The 20,696-nt window shown below is 43.2% G+C and overlaps 1 protein-coding gene across 5 annotated transcripts in view; it reads right to left on the bottom strand.

Annotated features, from left to right (window-relative positions):
• LOC138819300 (sterile alpha motif domain-containing protein 5) overlaps positions 1-20,696 on the bottom strand; it is an 826,789-nt gene that overhangs the window by 84,410 nt on the left and 721,683 nt on the right. For 4 of the 5 annotated variants that reach the window (XM_070010736.1, XM_070010734.1, XM_070010735.1 and 1 more), the window contains exons 3-4: positions 7,139-7,189; positions 6,963-7,012 (exon numbers count right to left, since the gene is read on the bottom strand). In XM_070010736.1, the coding sequence (XP_069866837.1) occupies positions 6,963-7,012; positions 7,139-7,189 (101 nt within the window). Of the gene's footprint in view, positions 1-6,031; positions 6,095-6,962; positions 7,013-7,138; positions 7,190-20,696 lie in introns of those variants that run through there. The other variant, XM_070010737.1, reaches the window with a different exon arrangement.

Genomic DNA, 20,696 nt, shown 5'->3' on the forward strand with positions numbered 1-20,696 from the left:
AAAAGGGGAGAAAAGGAAGAAGAGGGAGGGGAGAGGAGGGAAAGAAAAGGATGGAAGGGGAGGGGAGGGAAGGGAAGAGAGAAGAAGAGGTGGAAGGAAGAAGGGAGAGAAGGGTGGTAAAGGGAAGGGGAAGGGGAGGTACAAAGGAAGGGGAGGGGAGGTACAAGCCCTCTGAGAGCCTTGGTTGACCCTAGTAAAGCAGCCAGTCATAGATTCTGAGCAACAATGCATTCAGGGATCTCCCCTGAAGTCTGAGAGGAAGGCTGGGAGAAGACAGAATTTTTCTGAGAGGTGTGAAAAGAAAAGCTAACCTTGTCCTAAAAGTCCTCAGCTGGACAGATGAAACCAAGTCAAAAGTGAGCAATGCCCCATGCAGCAAATGCTGGCAGAAAGCATTCCTACACCACCTCCCATGTAACCACAGAACACGGCTCTGGCTAGCTTGCTCGCCCCTTATTTATCAGCCTGATCCAGCAAGCTCTATATATTCATAGGACTTTTCCACCATAAAATAGTTCAGGCCTAGTCATAGGTAGTAGAAAAAAAAAAGTGAACTAAATCAGTGAATTTTCAATTCTGGTGGAAGGCTTAGTAGAAGACGTGTTGTAAATATCTCAGATGAAGTCCTGAAGTTTATTTGGGGTTTTCCAACTTCCACAGATAAATGAGGACAAGCTTAGATGTGGATAAGAGTTGAATTGGCCCTATTTTCTTACGAAACCAGAGGGTAGGTTTGAACTGCTTTTTTTTTTTTTGGGGGGGGGGGGGGAAGGTCGGTTGTGGGCCTTGAACTCTGGGCCTAAGCGCTGTCCCTCAGCTCTTCAGCTCAAGGCTAGCGCTCTACCACTTGAGCTACAGCATCTCTTCTGGTTTTCTGGTGGTTTATTGGAGACAAGAGTTTCACGGACTTTCCTGCTTGGGTTGGCTTTGAACCGAGATCCTCAGATCTTAGCCTCCTGAGTAGCTAGGATTACAGGCATGAGCCACCAGCGCTGGGCTGAACTGCTGCTCTTTGTTTAATGCTGATGACCCCGATTGGCCCCTCACCTTTCCATATGCAGAAGTTGTGCACATTCGGCAGTCAGGAGCCTGGGTACTTCACTGTGACCAATCTGGGCTCTGACTGGGCCAAGTTGTTCACTTCTCTGTGCCTTGGACTCTACATCTGTAAAGACGTTGAATGAAGTACCATATGGAACCTCCCATGGGAACTCTACTGATTAGATGAATCAACATTAAATACTTATAAAGCTGGTGGCTCACACCTGTAATCCTAGCTACTCAGGAAGCTGAGATCTGAGGATTGCAGTTCAAAGCCAGCCCAGCCATAAAATATCCCCAAGTCTTATCTCCAATTAACCTTTCAAACACTGGAAGTAGAGCTGGGGCTCAAAGCGGTAGAGCATTAGCCTTCACCAAAAGAGCTCAGACACAGTACCCAGGCTCTGAGTTTGAGCCCCATGACTGACAATAATAATAATGATATTAATAATAATAATAATAGACGATAAGTATTACATATTACTTCTGCTTTTTCCTTTCCCTGTCCATATAAACCAACTTTTTGAAGATGACTAGACACAGACAAGAAATTACACAGACAGCCTTCCAGGCTTAGTGTGTGTGAACTTCCCAAATCTAGATAATCCTGATATACAGCTTACTATAACACATAAGAAGAGATAACTGTCTTATATGTATGAGTATACAAATAAGAGATTAAGTGTTACGAAAAAACACAACTAGTTTCCTACCCAATACCTGTTCTTCCTCTTAAGAGAAGAAGGTCATTTTGTTCAGTGTAATAATGTCCTCACAGTTGAAAATGCTTACTTACATCTCCTCCAAACGTCTTACAACTCTGGTGGCCAAATAACTCAATTCTAGATCCCCTTCCCTTGCTTCTTTTTTTGGTCTTGTCCACAGCACCATTTAAAACATACTTGCTACTTCGAGGGCATAAAAGGGGAAAAAGGTACAGTCTGGGAACCTAAAGTATGCTGAGCCAGGGGCTAGCTCTGAATCTATCATGGCAAAAAGAATGTGTCTAACCAACACAGTGTTTCTCTTACTATGTCAGGGATTCTGATAACCAGGCAACAAAGGAAAAAAATGCTTTCAGACATACATTTGGTGACTCACACCTATAATCCTAGCTACTCAGGAAACCCATATTCAGAGGAGTGCAGTTTGAAGCCAGCCTAGACAAGAAAAATCCTCAAGACTCCATCTCTGAAATGATTAGATAAAGCAAGGCTAAAGGTATGTTCAAGTGGTAGAGCACCAACCATAAACAAGAAAAGTGATCAAGTGTGAGGCTCTGAGTTCAAAATTCAGTACTGCCAAAAAAGAAGGAAAAAAAAAGCTTTCTAGGTATGCTTGAGTGTAGCTAGTGAATAACAAGAATTTGAAGTGATTTAGCTAACATTGACCTCACACAAACCATAACTGGTGTAATAGAGTAGATAACAGACTCATACAAGCTGAGTGACATCAACATGAGTAGATACAGAACGAGGGCGCTGGAATGAAAGCTCCTTGGTCTCTTTCATATTTGGCACTGAAATAAAATCACAAAGTGGGCTGGGGGGTGTGGTTCAGTGGTACAGCCCTGGCCTCACATGCTAACCCAAGCCCTGGGCACCATGCCAACACTGCCGAACAATCAAAACAGAAACACAGCACAACCTTCTGCTGAAAACAAAGGTGAACATGGACCCTGTCAAACTGGTGATGGAGTGGGAGAGACCATTCATTCCATCCAACCTACTGATTAGTCTCTGTCAGTATCTCTCTCCTGGTGTAGGCCGAGCATCCCTGGAGGATGGCAACTCCAAAAGGCAGGTCTCATCCAGGTATGCAGAAGCCAGGAAGGTGAAGATTCTCCCTAGTCGTCTCCCCTATGAAAGTCTCCACTTTATCTGCTCAGGGTTAACTTTCCGTAGCTCAAGACTGAAATCCCACTAAGTATCATAGAAGCACTGTGTTCTCTTTGCAAGAGACATTTGTATCCTAATTCATGCCCAATCTCTCCTTGGCATAAATCTTAGCTGGGGGAGCACAAGGGGAAGCATAGGTGTAGGAATCAGAGCCATCTGGGGACACTGGGTTGGATAGGCAGGACACAGAGCTGGTGGCTCCAAGCCCCAGGTTGTCTCTTGTTTCTATGTCTGGCTTAAAGTTGAGCCAATCTGCTTTTGTTGACTGAGTTCTTTTTGACTTTTGAATAAAGAGCAGCAGGAAAAAAAAAATCTGCCCATAAGACAACACCATGGTCACAGGGATATTTTAGTTGGCAGAGACATTGTGGTCACTAACCAGACACAACCAACTGGATTGCCAGGCCAGCTTCCATAGCCTGAATATGCAACTGCAAAGCTACCACCAACATTCTGGTGGGAAGAACAGTAGGATTTTCCATTTGGATGGATTTGCAACTCCAAGTTCAATAAATACATTTTCAGCATAACAGCATATTAAACCTACTCAATTTTTATGTGTGTGTGTGTGTGTGTGTGTGTGTGTGTGTGTGTGTGTGTGTGTGTGTGTGTGTGTGTGTGTGTGTGTGTGTGTGTGGCTGGCTGTGTATGCTGTTCAGGGGCTTGAACTCAGAACCTTACACTCTTGCTTGGCTTTTTTAATCAAGGTTAGTGCTCTAACACTTGAGCTACACTTCCACGTCCAGCTTTCTGGTGGTTAATTGGAGGTAAGAGTCTGACAGGGCTGACTTCAAACCTTGATCCTCAGATCTCAGCCTTCTCTATAGGTGTGAACCACCAGTGCCCAGTCCAACACAAACTTTTAATCTGATGTAGGATTGTCAGGGTGATATCAGTAAGACTTAAAGTAATCATCAATTTGAAAATAAGTATCACCATTTTGTAACCATTATGTTAAAAATCAATTCAAGCCAGAATCAGAAGACTCGGAAATCAGGTAAAAGTTGGAGGTCCTCCAACTTTTTTATGTGCACCGCCTTCAGTGACCTCACCACAGGCTCTTCACTGATTTCAAAGAGAAAGTGAAGCTTTCCTGAGGAAATTCACAGATGCCACCTAAACCACATGATTAAAATTCCTATTCCTCACCCATCACAGGACAGACAGGCATGCTGGGTCTCCTGATACAATGCACTGCAAAGACAGACACAAAGAAACTCCCAGCAAAACAAGTCACCTACACTCCTTAAAAATGTCCAACTGTAAATGCATAGAAACTTAAATTAGAGAAACTCATTCAATGCCTACGTCAGACATATTGTAGTGTGGTTCTATAAGAAAATGTTTTTGTCCAAGAAACAATATGCTGAATAAAGTACTGAAGGTGAGGGTCGCGATGTGTTATTCATCTCCAGATGGTAGTTGTGTGTGTGTGTGTGTGTGTGAGAGAGAGAGTGAGAGAGAGAGAGAGTGAGAGAGAGAGAGAGAGAGTGTGTGTGTGTGTGTGAGAGAGAGAGAGAGAGAGAGAGGAGAGAACAGACAGATAGGGATAGAAAAATAGGAGGGAGGGAGGGAGGAAGAGGGGGAGGGTAAGTAAGAGAGGAGAGAGAGAGAGAGAGAAAGAAGAGAAGAGAAGAGAAGAGAAGAGAAGAGAAGAGAAGAGAAGAGAAGAGAAGAGAAGAGAAGAGAAGAGAAGAGAAGAGAAGAGAAGAGAAGAGAAGAGAAGAGAAGAAACAAGGGTATCCAAATGTCCGCAAGTGGTGTTAAGGGAAATTTATACAGAAATTTAGTGATTTGCAGCTTTTCAGTAAGTTTGGAAATCTTCAAAACAAAGCTTTTGAAGTTAAAAAAAAAACACTATCATAGTTTTCAAAACACATTACAGAGAAATAAAGAACAAAATATTTTTAAACCTTTCAAAGTGTTTATGAAGTCTGATTTATTTCAAAGTAGAGACAGATGGTAATACTACACATGGAGAAGCTGGGGACTTGTCAACGGGGTGGGGTGTGTGTGTGTGTGTGTGTGTGTGTGTGTGTGTGTGTGTGTGTGTGTGTGTGTGTGTAGCTGGGGACTTGTCAACGGGGTGGGGTGTGTGTGTGTGTGTGTGTGTGTGTGTGTGTGTGTGTGTGTGTTGACCTCAGTGGAGGCCATCAGTCTCCCTCTCTTGGCCACAGGAATCATGCCACATTTTACTAAGCAAAGTACACAAACACGGAAAAAATGACTCCCCACAATTGAGGGGAAGGAGACCAAGCCAGTCTGACTGAGGTTAGTACAAATTTGGTGAGTCACGTCCTCCCGGGAGGAAGGACAAACATTTCTTTTTTCCTTACAGATCGGGAGATTCTCAGGTGACACCTGATTCCTCTGCCTGTATCAGAGCTGCCTCCTTCAGTCAGGAGACAACACACTCCAGACCCTCAGAGTCCAAAATCAATGGCATCTGAAATATTTGGTCCATTTCAGCCTCCACCTTCTGGAGGTTCCTGGGAAGATACAAGGCAACCGTAACCAGCAAAGCTCACACTGCCTGTAGTGCGCATGTTTATCCTCTAGCCTTGAACAGGCAATGGGCCCCGGCTTTCTTTGGCTCATCAGCTCCAGGTTCCTCAGTCCTGAGGCAAAGTGAACTTCGCCTGAGAGCTTCAGAACTGCAGCTCGCTGGCACAGCAGGCCTTGTAGGGTCCTTGCCCAGCCTCTGACAGCCGCGCACACGTGGACGGATTAGGCTGAGTGTGCGCAAAAGTACACACACACACACTCTCCTCTGTGTGTTTCTCATTCCATGAATACTTTCCTCCTAAACACTTCTCTGCCTTCTTGGCCTGAGACAGAGAAAGTGGCTCTGTGCCAGAGGAAGTATCTGTTTAGAGACAGAGACTTTAAATTTCTCTACACGGAATACTCTACTCATCATACATGGAATATTCTAGCATAATTACAATAGAATAAAAATTTAAAAAGCATGCATTTTTTTAAGTTACCTAAAAGAAATCTTCAAAATATAAGATAAAGTATAGCAGTATCTTCCAGAGAGTAGATGCTACAGGTTCTAAAATGGACAGGGAAACAAAAAATATTCCCCTCACCTGGAAAGGGTTAATGAGCACTGGCCAGCTTCTGCCACACACATTCGTTTGTTTTAGGGTTACCTGCCAAAATGAGGTGCATGGGAGGTTTTTAACTCACTGCTTGAGTTAAGAATGTATCATAGTTCTAAGCCAGCCCAGGCAGAAAAGTCCATGAGACACTTATCTTCAATTAACCACCAAAAAGCTGGAAATGGAGGTGTGGCTCAAGTGGTAGAGTGTCAACCCTGAGTGAAAAACCGAACAGACAGTGCCCAATCCATGAGTTCAAATCAAACCCCAGTGTCTGAATGAGCACACAGACAGACAGACAGACAGACAGACAGACAGACAGACACACACACACACACACACACACACACACACACACACACACACACACACAAGATAATTCCCATCTCCCTTGACCCACATGCCTCTTTTGTTTCCCTATTTCCAGCTATCTGGAATTGCATTGAAATAAGCTGTGTGAACTCTTATTTCTTCCATAGAGGCTTTAGGTACCAATGCTTAGATTGCAAAACACATTCTTTACTACCTCAATACATTATGTACACATATGTACGTGGGTATGTGCACGCAAGCACACACACACGCGCGCGCACACACACACACACACACACACACACACACACACACACACACACACACACACACACACACACACACACACACACACCACTTTAAGGAAAACTACAGCAAGCCCCAGGCCTAAAAGACCCCTTTTCTCCCAATCTGGGATGTGGGCGGGGGCACAGAGACTTACTTTCTTTCACACACACACACACACACACACACACACACACACACACACACACACACACACACACACACACACACACACCACTTTAAGGAAAACTACAGCAAGCCCCAGGCCTAAAAGACCCCTTTTCTCCCAATCTGGGATGTGGGCGGGGGCACAGAGACTTACTTTCTTTCTACTTCTGGTGTGGAGCCGGCGCTGCAGAAGCCAAGAGATTCCTACGAGAGACAGAAAGAGAAGACAGTCACAGTGTGAGCACATGCGGGGCGCAGGCTGCATCTGACTTTTACAGAACATCACTTAAGAGAAACAAAAATAGACCGGTGAAAAGTGACTGTGCTTACTTCGATCTGGGACCGCAGCTGAAGTGACGTGGGATGGGCATCGGGTTTCTCCTAAAACAGAACAGATGCGGCTTTAATGAGACTCCTGAACGTGGCACACGCCAGAAAGACAAATAGATGTGTAAGGGGAGACGGGAGGATCCGAGAAATGCTAGGCTGCACGGTGGGAGGAGATGGCAGAGATAAATCAATTTTCTAGAAAACCTACAGTCCTGTGGAGAAAGAGGACACTGACCACTGACCTCTTTTTTTTTTTTTTTGGCCAGGGCCTAGGTGATGTTCCTGATCTCTTTGTGCTCAAGGCTAGCGCTCTACTACTTGAGCCACAGTGCCACTTCTAGCCTTTTCTGAGTACTTGATTGGAGATAAGGATTACAGATGTGAGCCACCAGCGCCCAGCTTGTGCTGGCCTCTTAAAATTGAACTGTTGAGGGCTGGGAAGGTGGCTCAGTGGTAGAGTGCTTGCTTTGCATGCATGAGGCCCTGGGTTCAATTCCTCAGCACCACATAAGCAAAAAGAAAAAAATAATTGAACTGTTGACAAAATTTCGCTTCTAGACATTGCTGACAATTTCTCTCTCTCTCTCTCTCTCTCTCTCTCTCTCTCTCTCTCTCTCTCTCTCTCTCTCTCTCTCTCTCACACACACACACACACACACACACAGTTTAACTGAAGGATCCTGGCAATCCATGGTGGACCACTGTTAAGACATTAAGTTGAGTACCACTGTCTCACACCTGTAATCCTAGCTACTCAGGAGGCTGAGATCTGAGGATTATAGTTCAAACCCAGCCCAGAAAGGAATATCCATCAGATTATTATCTCCAATTAACTACTAGAAAACAAAAGGAGAAGTGGGGCTGTGGCTCAAAGTGGTAGAGCATTAGCCTTGAAAGAAAAAGCTCAGGACAATGCCCAGGCTGAGCTCATTACCACCACCACCAACAACAACAAAAGACTGAGAACTGAGATAGGAAGACCACAGTTAGAAGCTAGGCCTGGAAGGAGAGTCTGTGAGACTCTTAGCTCCAATTCTCTCCATGCAACAACAAAGAAAAACACTGAAAAGTAGAGCAGTAACTAAAGTAGTAGAATTCTAATCTTGAGCAAAAAGGTAAGAGAAACTGAGTGTCCATAGGTCATACCTGTAATCCTACTTATGCAGGAAGAAGAGATCTCAGGATCATGGTTCAAAGCCATAATGGGCAGGATCATACATGAGACTCAGTTAAGCACCAAAAAGCACCAAGTAGAATTGTGGCTCAAGTGGTAAAGTGATAGTCTTAAGAAAAATAAAATACAGGGGCTGGGAAGGTGGCTCAGTGGTAGAGTGCTTGCCTTGCATGCATGAGGCCCTGGGTTCGATTCCTCAGCACCACATAAGCAAAAAGAAAAAAGCCAGAAGTGGTGCTGTGGCTTCAGCTAGCCTTGAACTGAAGAGCTGAGGGACAGCGCCCAGGCCTAGAGTTCAGGCCCCACGACTGGACCCCCCCCCCCCAAAAAAAAGAAAGAAAAAGAAAATGCCTAGGATCTGAGTTCAATTCCCAGGACCGGCAATATATATACACTGTGTGTGTGTGTGTGTGTGTATGTGTGTGCCAGCTATAATCCAAGTGCATCAGACTCAGGAACAGGGTGTGTGTGTGTGTGTGTGTGTGTGTGTGTGTGTGTGTGTGTGTGTGTGTGTGTGTGTGTGTGTGTGTGTGTGTGTGTGTGTGTGTGTGTGTGTGTGTGTGTGTGTGTGCCAGCTATAATCCAAGTGCATCAGACTCAGGAACAGGGTGTGTGTGTGTGTGTGTGTGTGTGTGTGTGTGTGTGTGTGTGTGTGTGTGTGTGTGTGTGTGTGTGTGTGTGTGTGTGTGTGTGTGTGTGTGTGTGTGTGTGTGTGTGTGTGTGTGTGTGTGTGTGTGTATGCCAGCTATAATACAAGTGCATCAGACTCAGGAACAGGCCTCATACCTCACCTCAACACCACATGGGCAAATTTACGAACCTAAGCAGCAGTCAGCAAGGCAAAATGCAGTTTGCAGTTTTCTACTCTGTCTTCCTAAGTTGTAGTGAAATCTCAGAATAATGATGAATCTCTATTAGTTCCTCTTAAAGTTCCCCTGAAATTGCCTAGGCCATTCCATAACCATCAACAAAAACTGTTAGTTCAACTCACCCTCTTCTGTTCCTAACTTTCCTCTAAGCTCTAAATCCCTATCTCACTAGGTGATCAATAGTCCATACTAAGAAATCATCTTGGTTTCTTGTATATTACCACTTTTACTTTTCTAGATTTTTATGTGTATTGTTGCAGGTCGTGTCAAAAAGAAGTAAGGTTCATGCCAAGTGCAGGTAGCACACGTCTATAATCCTAGCTACACAAGAAGCTGAGATCTGAGGATCGCAATTTAAAGCCAGCCTAAGCAGGAAAGTCATCTCCAATTAACCACCACAAGCCAGGAGTGGAGCTGTGGCCCAAGTGGTAGAGTACCAGCCTTTAGTAAAAAAGCTAAGGAGAGTGCCAGGCTCTGAGTTCAAGCCCCAGTACAGGCATAAACAAAACAAAAAAAAGTGTAAAGTGATAATACATGATATTTTATATATATATACATATATATCACATAATGATGTATATCACATATATTGTACATAATATCTATAGCATATTATAAAATCAGTGGTTTGCTAAATCCCCAAATATATGTATACAAGTGTGCTTGTGCGCGCACGCACACACACACACACACACACACACACACACACACACACACACATCTAGTTGTGGTAGAAGAGCATGGGCCAAATATAGACCTAAGGCTGTGACCTTAAATGACAATACACCAGAGTCCAAAACCCCAGGGCACACCGAGGCTCTGGAAAACCGCTATGATCCCCTCACCCCCACTCTTGCTTTGTTTCCAATTCCTTGTGGAAATCTCCACTTCTTTCTCCCTTTCTTCTGCCAGAAGCTCAAGCCAAATGACTTTACAGCTGGAAAGGCAAGAGGGGTGGAAAACTTCTGTGCTGTTCCCAAAGCAGAGAGAAGGAACACCCCGTGCCCACCAGCCCAGGTCCAGCTTCATCTCCTCCACACTGGGCACAGGAAGGAGGAGGCAGAAAAAGCCAGACACAGATACTTCATGACAGGCAGCAAAAAGGTAAAAGCTCTTCACTGATGGTTGGATGAATAGAGGGATCATTGAGCTACACTGCTGGGCCAGGTGGCTGTTGTGGGTTTTTTGTTTTTTACAGTACTTCAAAAGAAGAGTATGAGATGCAGTGGTAGTGGTTCACGCCTGTAATCAAAGCTACACAGGAGGTATATGTAAAAGAATCCTGGTCCAATGCCAGCCCCAGGCCAAAATAAGAGATCCTTTCTGAAAAACAAACAGAAAGGCAGCATGCTGGTATCTCATACCTCGCTCTGAGGATGGCAGTTCAAAGCCAATCCAGGCAGAAAAGTCCATGAGACTCATCTCCAACTAACCAGCTAAAAGCCAGAAATAGAGGTGTGGCTCAAGTGGTAGAGTACCAGCCTAGAGCAAAAATGTGAAGCAAGAGTGCCAGGTGATGAGTTCAAGTCCCAGTAGTGGCAAAAAAAAAATTTAAAGGATGTGATGTATAATTAAAAATGCTCTATTAGGCTGGGCACCAATGGCTCAAATCCTAGCTATTCAGGAGACTGAGATCTGAGATCATGGTTTAAAGCCAGCCCAGGTAAGAAAGTCCATGAGACTTTTATCTCCAAACCACCAGAAAACCAGAAGTGGCACTATGGCTTAAAGTGGTAGAATGCTACTTTTGAGCATTAAAGATCAGAGACAGTGCCTAGACCCTGAGTTCAAGCCCCACAACCACCACCACTACCACCACCACCAACAAAAAATTTCATTTATCTATTACAAAATGCTGATGGAGAACTGGAGGCTGAGGGACCCACACTTAGAGAACAGCAGCCAGACAAGTGGTTGGCAGTTATTTGTGGAAACCATATCAACAAAAGACTTAGCTGAAAGGGAGGAGGGGAGAGAGGTAGGGGTGTGTGTGTGTGTGTGTGTGTGTGTGTGTGTGTGTGTGTGTGTGTGTGTGTGTGTGTGTGTGTGTGTGTGTGTGTGTGTGTGTGTGTGTGTGTGTGTGTGTGTGTGTGTGTGTGTGTGTGTGTGTGTGTGTGTGTGTGTGCGCGCGCGCGCTCATGCCAGTACTGGGGTTTGAACTTATGAACTTAGGGAGAGAGGTAGGTGTGTGTGTGTGTGTGTATGTGTGTGTGTGTGTGTGTGTGCGTGCACGCGCTCATGCCAGTACTGGGGTTTGAACTTATGAACTTAGGGCCTGGCACTTTCCCTTAGCTTTTTCCCTCAAGGCTGGTGCTCTACCAATTGACTCACACCTCCATGTCTGGCTTTTTAGTAGTTAATTGAAAATAAGAGTTTCATGGACTTTCCTGCCCAGGCTGGCTTCAAACCTGGACTCTTAGGTGCTAAATAGCTAGCCATGAGCCACCAGCACCCAGCTGGGCCTTAGCCTTGCCTCCAAGACCATTGCTGTCCAGAATGGGGCTCCTTCAATAAGTGCTTTGATTTCTAACAACCACAATTGGTACTTGGCTGGAGTGTTGGTCATGAGGAAGTAACTTTGGATAGCCTACTTGACATTTTGCATAATACTGTTAGAGTAAAATGAGGTAAAAAGCAACATCCCGTGACTCCCCAAACATTGGAACAGATGACCTTCAGAGGCACGTGCTCCCTTCTGAATCCGCGACAGGCAAGTATTTCCTCCACACCAGCTCTACACACAGCCGCACCAGGAGTCACAGGCTTTCAGGCACTCGTGGTCCAGTAGGAGAAATATGTAACTGCGAATAATTCTTTAAACGTTCCAGGAGATACACAAATACTATCTGAAAAGATTAGTAGGCAGATGGGTTCTGAATATGGGTTTTACAAAATTCTGCCTGTGGATGCCAAAGGGTAATGACTTTCCAAAAGATGAGCTGTTAATGAAACTCAGTGACTGTGTTGGCCTTGGTATTGGCAAACTCAGATGGTGCTTCATGACTTTTAACCATCATCTCTTTCCTATGCCTTGAATCCTATCTGCAAGTCATCTTTTCAGTGTGGGCCCATTTTTTAGAAAGCTCCCCATTCAATGGCAAGCCAGTGCATGCTGAAATCACCAGCCACAAACTTATTTTCCAAGTAAGTAGTGAACATTATGAAACAATACCCAACTCTTTTGTTTTGTTTTGTTTTGGTCGGTCGTGGAACTCTGGGCCTGGGCACTGTTCCTGAGCTCTTCAGCTCAAGGCCAGCGTTCTACCACTTGAGCCACAGTGCTACTTCCAGTTTTCTGGTGGTTAACTGGAGATAAAAACTCACAGCTGGCTCTGAAGCACCATCCTCAGATCTTAGTCTCCTGAGTAGCTAGGATTACAAGAGTGAGTCACCAGCGCCCAGATAATATCCGATTCTTAAATGATACATAAAGCAACTAGGATATTTAAAGAAAAGAAGAAACATAGGAAAATAAATGAGCTTTTCAAGTAACCATGTTTTAAGGAAAATACATTTAAAAATTCATGGAGAGGCTGGGCACTAGTGACTCACGCGTATAATCCTACTTAGGAGGCTGAGATCTGAAGATCATGATTTGAAGCCAGCCCAGGCAGAAAAGTTCCTGTTGAGACTCTTACCTCCAATTAACTACTCAAAAACTGGAAGTGGTGCTGTGGCTCAAGTGGTAGAGTGTTAACCTTGAGCACAAAAAAGCTCAGGGACAGTGCCCAGACCAAGTTCAAGCCCTACAATGGACCAAAAAAAAAGAAAGAAAGAAAGAAAAAAAAACTAAGTCAAAGCCCAACAAAATAAATACCAGGAAATGAATACTCACAAGAGGGAAGGGGAGGGCCAAAGGGAGAGGGGGAGAAAAATGAAAGGGGCTGGGGGGAGACTTATGCAGCCAAGAATTCACTGTATATACCACAGAGTTGAAACCTGTAAGTGAAGAGGTTGCAGGAAGGTAAAGATTGTGAAATGATGACAAATCAAGATGCACTGGACACATAAAGTGCATTGTTAAAACGCAAAAAAAAAATTAAATTCATAACCTAAGATTAAGATTAGTGAGTGAGCGGGTGGGTTATGAAATGGTGACAGTGATCAAGAAGCATTAATAAAGCATTAACAAGAAGTATTAATAAACTGCCTTGGTGAATGGCACGTAAAAATAATAAAAAAATATTCAAAGAAATATATGGCCAGCCAGGCACCTGTCATTCTAGCTACTTCAAAAGGCTGAGATCTGAGGACTGTGATTTGAAACCTGCCCAGACAGAAAATTCTGTGAGATTCAATTAAGTAGCATAAAAGCTGGATGTGAAGGCAGGGTTCAAGTGGTAGAGCACCAGCCTATTATAAGGCTCTGAGTTCAATCCCCACTACTGGCACAAAGAAACACACACACACACACACACACACACACACACAGATAGATACTCTATTTTTAAGAAACAAAACAAAAAGTGGAGATTCAGAAGGTTGAGACAATGCCAAACTTCAGCTCAGAGCAAACTTTCTATTATAAATGCTTGTAGGATCAAGTTTATAATGGAAACACAGGCCGACAGGCTCCAATGTAATATACATAAATGATATGTTTCTGTTCTTGTATAGTGATTTTCTTCCCTTCTGAGCATTAATCTTTGAATGACTTACTCTATAAATTATTGAACCGAGTTCAAAAGCAAATGAAATTTAAAATACCCATTTATTGAACGGCAAAAGTGCCATGTTGAAATTACTGTGATTTATCTGTTTCTTTAACAATTCCTGTAGCAAACTTACTTCATTGCTCAAGATTATTACCTGGTTGCATACTTCACCCTGGCTCAAACATAAATCTGTGCTCACTCTTTTCAACAGCAGCCATTTGTCAGGATCTCGTTCATTCCTTCGCAGCCATGAGGCTCAACGTTTTCTTTCTAGAGCTCTAAGTTGCCATGCTATAGTATGGAGACAACAACCGTTTTCTTAGAAGCCAATGAAACTCCTGGGTCTAGGATGACTGTGGGGGTTGGGGATGAGGAGTTCACCCACCGTACTCACATGCCTGCTTGTATCCACAGGGCTCCCACTGCTCAGGAAAGAAGCATAGACTGGCTCTAAAGGCAATCCTGTCTATGGAACTCAAGTATCTCTTGAGTGTTAATGCCCCGGTTCTGCAATCACAGAAACTAAGTAACTTGTGGTGATAGATGATTTCTGGCTTGAAATCCAATTTAGCTTCCGCACCAAGAGTTGGTGTCTTGGCTTGAAATCCAATTTAGCTCCCGCACCAAGAGAGAGAGAGAGAGAGAGAGAGAGAGAGAGAGAGAGAGAGAGAGAGAGAGAGAGAGAGAGAGAGAGAGAGAGAGAGTGTGTGTGTGTGTGTGTGTGTGTCCGCACCAAGAGAGAGGGGTGTGTGTATGTGTGTGTGTGTGTGTGTGTGTGTGGCGTTAGTGATAAGAGCGTTTGGCTTCCATACCAAGAGGTAGGTAGGTAGGTGTGTGTGTGTAGCTTAGTGATAAAAGTGTGTGTGGGGGGGGGGGGGCGTTAGTGATAAGAGCATTTGGCTTCCGTACCAAGAGGTAGGTGTGTGTGTGTGTGTGTGTGTGTGTGTGTGTGTGTGTAGCTTATTGATAAAAGTGTTTTGCCCTGCATGGATGAGGCTACAGGTTCAATCCTCAGCAACAATGGAGGTGATTTTTTAAAAAAACATTTTGGGGGGTGGGGAAAACTTGGGTTTAACCCTCAGCACTGCAGTGTGACGAAACAAACCACAAACAAAAACAAGTAAAACCATATAGTCTTCATAAGGTGGAAAGTTTGCCACACATATGATAATAGAGTAAATGGCTCAATATATAAAAAGTGCTAATAAATATTCGAGAAAATAAGAAAAAAATGGGCAAATAGAAAAATGGATAAATGTTTTAAGAGATGGGTTAGAGAAGTAAAGATATGAAAGTGCTTGTTTATAAAGATATTCCAAGAAAATACATGAAGTACAATTTAAAAGACATAATGGAGAGTACTTTTTATTAAACTAATGAAAACTATTCCTTGACAATATTTAATACTGTGAAGTATGAAATAAAAACAAAAAGACGTATCTGCTACTGGTAGAAATCCAACTATAGAATATTTCCTGGCAGTACTTGTTGGTTTTTTTTGAGAGTCTTGCTATGTTATCCAGGCTGGCCTAGAACTCACAAACTTTTGGCCTGTGTCTCCTGAGTCCTGAGATTATAGGAATGCAACACCATGCTCAGATCCTGGTGGTAATTTAATAGTGTTTCTGAAGTCTTTAACATGTAAGGAGGTAGTCAGTTATTAGATGAAGATGTGTACTTTTTTGGGGGGAGAGGGGGGGGTGTCGGTCGTGGGGCCTGAACTCTGGGCCTGGGCACTGTCCCTCAAGGCAAGCGCTCTACCGCTTGAGCCACAGCACCACTTCTGGCTCTTTCTGCTTTTGTGGTGCTGAGGAATCGAACTCAGGGCCTCATGCATGCAAGGCAAGCACTCTACCACTGAGCCACCTTCCCAGCCCAAGATGTGTACATTTTAAAATGTTCATGGCATTTATATTTAAAATAAAAAATTTAGAAATTGCAAACATAATTAAACTAAAAAAAATCAAATTAGGGGCTATTTAGAAAATACAGGTCAAAAGGCATAGTCATTGGAAATAAGAAGACTGAAAAACTAATACAGCAGAAATTTGTCCTTGTAGGTTACTAGACATAAGCAAGTAGTCTGTCTATACTGCTGTACCCCAGTGTGTACTTTGGTAATGGTATGCACACTATAACCTCCACCAGGACTGTGAAATTTGTTTTGCTCACTAGTACATGCAGAGGACCCAGCAGTATCTAAGTACTTACTAAGTTCTTACTAAGTACTCCATACACACTGAATACATACACATGCCAGCCAGAAGCCCATGGTTCTATCTGAGGTATAAGAGCAAGAGAGACTTAAAACCTGATCTTTATTCTCTTCTTTAGGCTCTTTTGAACTTTCATCCATATTTATGTTCAAACAGTTCATACATATTCAGGTTAATGCATTTCATGCATATTCATACATTTTATACATATTCATCTATATTCACACATTTCATACACAGCATGTTTACTACTTTTATGATCAGAAAGCAAAACAAAATTCCTTTTTACATACGTTGTGCATTACTCCTTACAGAGACTCATAAGTCAGATCTGTTTTAAAATTTACACACAAACAAGATCACACAACTAAGGTTCCACACCAGAACTGGGACATAGAAGTCGTTATAAAATATCTTCACTAATTTTTTTAATTGATTTGGTCATATGATGATTGAATTCTTTTATACAAGTAGATCTTGTGGGATATCTGCCATTTAAAGATAAGTTAATCTCTCTCTCTCTCTCTCTCTCTCTCTCTCTCTCTCACACACACACACACACGCACACACACACACACCATGCAAACATACACTCTACTGTATTTTATTTTAGTCTATATTACAGTATTACAGATTCTGAAGCCATAATTAAGAATCCACCACACAGAACTTTTGCCTTAATTCCTTGGCAAATTCTCCTTCCTCATAGCAAATCTCAGAACTGGTTTCAATCTCCTAAATACCACCAGGGTGGTCATGAGAAAACAGCTATTTCATATGAGACTGTGCACATTACATGGACAGAAAATTTGCATGTACACGAGCATTACGCAAGTTTCCTCTAACAGACAGTATTTTTCCTCAGGAAAAGCAAACAAAACAAAAAGCTCAGAGGACACCAGTCAGGAAACATTTCTGAAGGAAGGCTAAGGGCAAAATACAGATGGAGAATCCTTTCCTAACATCTGGGGCAGAGCACATAAATCTGGTGAGACCAAATCCAATGGCTAAGGTGCCTGGGAAACAGGACAGGAGAGCTATGTCTCCAAATGTCACATGTCATCTGCAAAGTGATCATTGTCAGAGACTTGAAAATCAAGAATTTAAAACAAACACACCTGTTTGTTTTAAAAAAGACCTCACCCAAGAGTGATATAATACAACTTTCTTTTTTTTTTTTTTTTGGTCAGTCATGGGGCCTGAAGTCTGGGCCTGGGCGCTGTCCATCAGCGCTTCAGCTTGAGGCTAGCCCTCTACCACTTGAGCCACAGCGCCACTTTTGGCTTTTTCTGCTTATGCAGTGCTGAGGAATCGAACCCAGGGCCTCACGCATCAAGGCAAGCACTCTACCACTGAGCCACCTTCCCACCCATATTTTCCTCATCTAGATTTAAAATAATGTATGCAAATTCAACTCACTACCAATCTGATTTTTAATTCATTCTATGAAATTCAACAAAAAGACAATTCAAGGAAAGTGTTCCACTCTGCTGTAAAAACGCAATCCATTAACATGCTAGTGTAGATTTGAAATGTGGTACCCTATACATTTTCAGAGTTGCTCTAAAGAATCTCTTTGATAAAAGAAATGCAAATCAAAACAACATTGAGATATCACCTCACTCCAGTTAGAACAGCAAAAATCGAGAACTCTAACAACAACAGATGCTGGAGGGGATGTGGACAGAAAGGAACCTTACTTCATTGTTGGTGGGAATGTAAACTTGTTCAACCACTTTGGAAAGCAGTATGGAGGTTCCTCAAAAGACTTCACATAGATCTCCCCTATGATCCAGCAATCCCACTTTTGGGCATTTACCCAAATGTTTACAAACAAGACCACACTAAAGCTACCAGCACAACTATGTTTATTGCAGCATTATTTACCATAGCTAAGATATGGAACCAACCCAGATGCCCCTCAGTAGATGAATGGATCAAGAAAATGTGGTATATATACACAATGGAATTCTATGCCTCCATCAGAAAGAATGACATTTCCCCATTTGTTAGGAAATGGAAAGGCTTGGAAAAAATTATATTAAGTGAAGTAAGCCAGGCCCAAAGAAGCATAGGTCCCATGGTTTCCCTTATTTGCAATATCTAGTATAGGTATGAGTCAAGCAGAAAAGGTCAGATAATGTGATGTTAGGAAAATGAACCCTTAAATATGTATTTTAATGTTTTCGTTTCTTTCATGCATATGTTTCTAACGCATTTATAAGATTATTTCTTTGTTGCTTTGTATGTCCCTCCCCCACAGTGTAACCCCCGCTTTCACTATATTTGATGTCAGTATAACATGTGGAGGAGATGGGGGCAAACAAGTCGTTTAAGGATTCAGGTGGACCTGTTGCAACAATGAGAAGTACAAAATGTCATGTCAAAACCAGCTTTACAAAGTCGGTGGGGGGGGAGGAAGGGGGTATAATTGAGTGGGGGGAGGGGGGAGGCTGGGAAGGGAGGTGAAGGGTAAACAAAGGAGGAGGCTGCAATGCTTGGTAAGAAATGTATGCATTATCCTGCCCATGTAATTGTAGCCCCTCTGTACAGTATGTTCTCAAATAAAATAAAATAATATTTAAAAAAAAAAAGAATCTCTTTGAATACTCTAAATTTTTATCACCAGAAAAATATCCTTAACAACTATGCAAAATGCTTATAATACTAAAGAAAACAATGATATTTGGAAATGGAGAGATTTCTTCAGTTCTTTGTAACAAGTTATTCACAGAAGGGTAAGAAAAATCCCTCAAATTTCTCCAAAAATATTACAGAGCTAGGATGAGCAATGAACCCCCTGAGAATGGCTTCACAGACAAGAAATGGTCAAAGAATGCTTAGCACAGAAGGTTCAGTGTTTGAAAAGAGATGACAGAAGGCTTTAAATTCATGAACGGGGTCTAGAGGTCAATGTGTATATTTGACACAACTGTCAGAACTTTAAGCTGGGTGCCAGTGGCTCATGCCTATAATCCTACTCAGGAGGCTGAGATCTGAGGATCAAGTTTCAAAGCCAGCCCAGGCAGAACAGTCCAAGACACTCTTATCTTCAATTGGCCAGCAAAAAGCCAGAAGTAAAGAGGTGGCTCAAATGGTGTCAGCCTTGAGTGCAGCCCCCCTCTATGAACTCCCATGGCTGGAGAGACTGATACTCTTGAGTCTCCTAGGACTTCAGGGCTCTGCTCAGCCAATCGCTACTGTCTCAAGACCTAGTAGGATATTGGCTAAATATCTAATAAAAAAATGTGTTCAATTAAAAAAAAAGGAAAGTAATAGAGTATCAAAAATTATAAGTGAGGATGCCATGGTACACAAAACCTACCGCTCTCCACGTAGAAAGAAATCAATACACATTTCTAAATTGAGTTTAGTCTCTACGCATTAACCTGGCATAACCTGATTCATGAAGCATGAGAAAGACAATGTTACAGCAGTAAAGCACAGACGAGGAAGAGAAACGCGTTCAAGGAAGACAGAAGCCATGTGAACTCTATATTTATCTCCTACCACATGCGTCCAGGGTTTTGTCAGGGATCACACAGAGGGCCATTTGTCACTGCTTAGCCCAAGGAGACCACCAGGGGAAAACACAAGGGAGGCTGTGGAATAGAAGCCTGTGGAGCTGTTTGTTTAAAAATAAAATCCCCTCTCAAATAATTATAAACAAACATTAAACAATCCTAAAGAATAAACCAATGCACAAACTGTTATCAACATCAAGGTGTTACCACCTAATTACAGGAAGAGCAGTGACAGACACCTTTAGGACTGCCTAGAAAAGTATACCCCATAAACCCCAATACGATCAGGCACCACCAAGGCCGCTTCCTTCTGGCTGGGCCAGGACCTCCAGCTACAGATTGAGACTGCAAGGTCCACCCTGGGAAGGTAAGCCATACCCCTCCCTCCTCTTGGTTAAGCCTCCGCCCAGTACCTGTGTCACAGGTAACTGGCATACCTGGAGCCACCCTGGGTCACGCCTCCTACTGGGTGGAGGGTCCCAGGCCCTGAGGTGACATCTGTATCCAGTGTGGCCACACCTACCTTCCCCCCCTCCTCCCACCCCTTTCCTACTTAAACCCAGGCCAGACCTCAGCCCCTCCCCTTCAGCCACGTGGTCACCACCATGCCTGGTAGGGGCAGCAGTTTGGTAAAATAAACTTCTTTTCCTGCCTGAATACTGTTCCCTTCATGGGCTACCTAATTAAACCTACCTATTTAATTTACCTTACAGAGGCTATGACCCAGTTTGAAAGTGTCCCCTACAGGCTTGCTCCTACAGGACCTTTCTATACGTGGTGCCATTTCCACTAGGTGGTGGGCAGGCTTTAGGAGGTGGGGCCTATGGGAGATCTTTAACTCACGGAAGGAAAGTCCTCCAAGGGGATTGTGGGACCTGGTCTCTTCCTCTTTCTTCCTGACTTTGCTTCCTGGTTCATGAAATGAGCAGCTCGCCTGTCCCATGCACCAGTCTTCTGCCATGAGTGCTGGGTCTTCTCTCAGGTGTCTAAGCATCAGTGTCACTCAATTGTAGACTGAAGCTCCCTAAAACTACAGCCCAAAAGCAACCTTCCTTCCTCATAAGTTGATTAGCTCAGGTTATTTCATTATAGAACTGTGAAACTGACTAATACCACAATC

Source organism: Dipodomys merriami, unplaced genomic scaffold (assembly GCF_024711535.1).
Source record: "Dipodomys merriami isolate MVZ:Mamm:240054 unplaced genomic scaffold, mDipMer1.0.p SCAF_8, whole genome shotgun sequence".
In the NCBI taxonomy this organism is placed as follows: Eukaryota; Metazoa; Chordata; class Mammalia; order Rodentia; family Heteromyidae; genus Dipodomys; species Dipodomys merriami.